We start from the raw sequence: 1,158 nt of genomic DNA, 5'->3' as shown, positions 1-1,158 counted from the left end.
TTTGACAGTAAGATTCCTGACACACCAGACAGGACTTGATGGCTTTGTATTTTCTTCCAGTACAGACTTCACACTGCACATCTCCAGCTCCAGCATAACAGTCAGCGGGAAGTTTAGTCTTCTTCAGTTTCTCCACCAGATCAGCCAGCATGGTGTTTGTAGCTAAAGCAGGTCTTGGACTGAAGGTCTGTCTGCACTGAGGGCAGCTGTAGACTCTCATCTGATCCTCATGATCCCAGCGGTCTGTAATACAGTTCTCACAGTAACTGTGTCCACACTGGATGGTCACTGGATCCTTCAGGAGATCCAGACACACTGTACATGAGAGCTCACCCTGAGAAAATCTTGCTTCTGCCATTTTACTGCATGAATACAGAGACACACAACAGCTCAACTACACTTTCACTTTCTTTTTCCCTTAAGTCATGTGATTCCTGTTTCCTGGTAGTTTATAATATGTCTAAAAGAAATACCCTAACTCCCCCATCAAATAAAAAAAATCCACTCCCACAAGAGCCACCTAAAGGGGGAATTCTCCCCCATTTTCCAAAATGAAATTCCGTATGTTATTGTGTCCAAATGAGTATCTGGAATGAGAGCAGTACAAACACCAGGACTGATCACTACGTCCAAACAAATACTCATTACTTGACCCCTTCCTGCTGATGCTCTTATATGACACTGATATACACACTCCATAATCATCTCCACTCCACTGCAGCTCCCAGTAACAGTGTCCACACACACTCTCTCTACACAACACCTGAACATACTCATCAAATCTGTCTGGATGATCAGGATACGACTGTACCCTTCTCTCTCTGCTGGATTCTCTGCTGGAACATCTTCTGCGTCTCCTTCAGCTGCTTCTGCAGGACAAACAAATGACAGTAAATATTACAGAAAACTACTGGCACTAAATCATCATGTGGACAGAGGAATCCAGGAAAAGTGGAACTGATAACTAATGGCTGTAGGTTAAAACTCCAGAAGGGATGATCGTTTACCACCAGAGGTGTAAAGAGCACCTAAAAACCATACTTGAGTAAAAGTACAGATACCTTACAGTGAAAATTACTCCACTACACGTTACAAGTCACCAATTCCAAAACAACTTGAGTAAAAGTCTTAGAGTATCCGATTTGGTTACACTTTATT

General features: G+C 42.7%; 1 protein-coding gene across 1 annotated transcript in view; it reads right to left on the bottom strand.

Annotated features, from left to right (window-relative positions):
* Positions 1-524, bottom strand: part of LOC107560360 (tripartite motif-containing protein 16-like protein) — a 12,953-nt gene extending 12,429 nt beyond the window's left edge. The window contains exon 1 of the mRNA XM_016244510.1: positions 26-524. Within this exon, the coding sequence (XP_016099996.1) occupies positions 26-358 (333 nt within the window). The 5' untranslated portion in view covers positions 359-524. The remainder of the gene's footprint in view (positions 1-25) is intronic.
* Between the last annotated feature and the right edge of the window lie 634 nt (positions 525-1,158).

The sequence above is a fragment of the Sinocyclocheilus grahami genome, unplaced genomic scaffold (assembly GCF_001515645.1).
Source record: "Sinocyclocheilus grahami isolate Dianchi unplaced genomic scaffold, SAMN03320097.WGS_v1.1 scaffold721.1, whole genome shotgun sequence".
Taxonomy (NCBI): domain Eukaryota; kingdom Metazoa; phylum Chordata; class Actinopteri; order Cypriniformes; family Cyprinidae; genus Sinocyclocheilus; species Sinocyclocheilus grahami.
The sequence above is the reverse complement of the archived record's forward strand: the minus strand, read 5'-3'. Positions and strand labels throughout refer to the sequence as shown.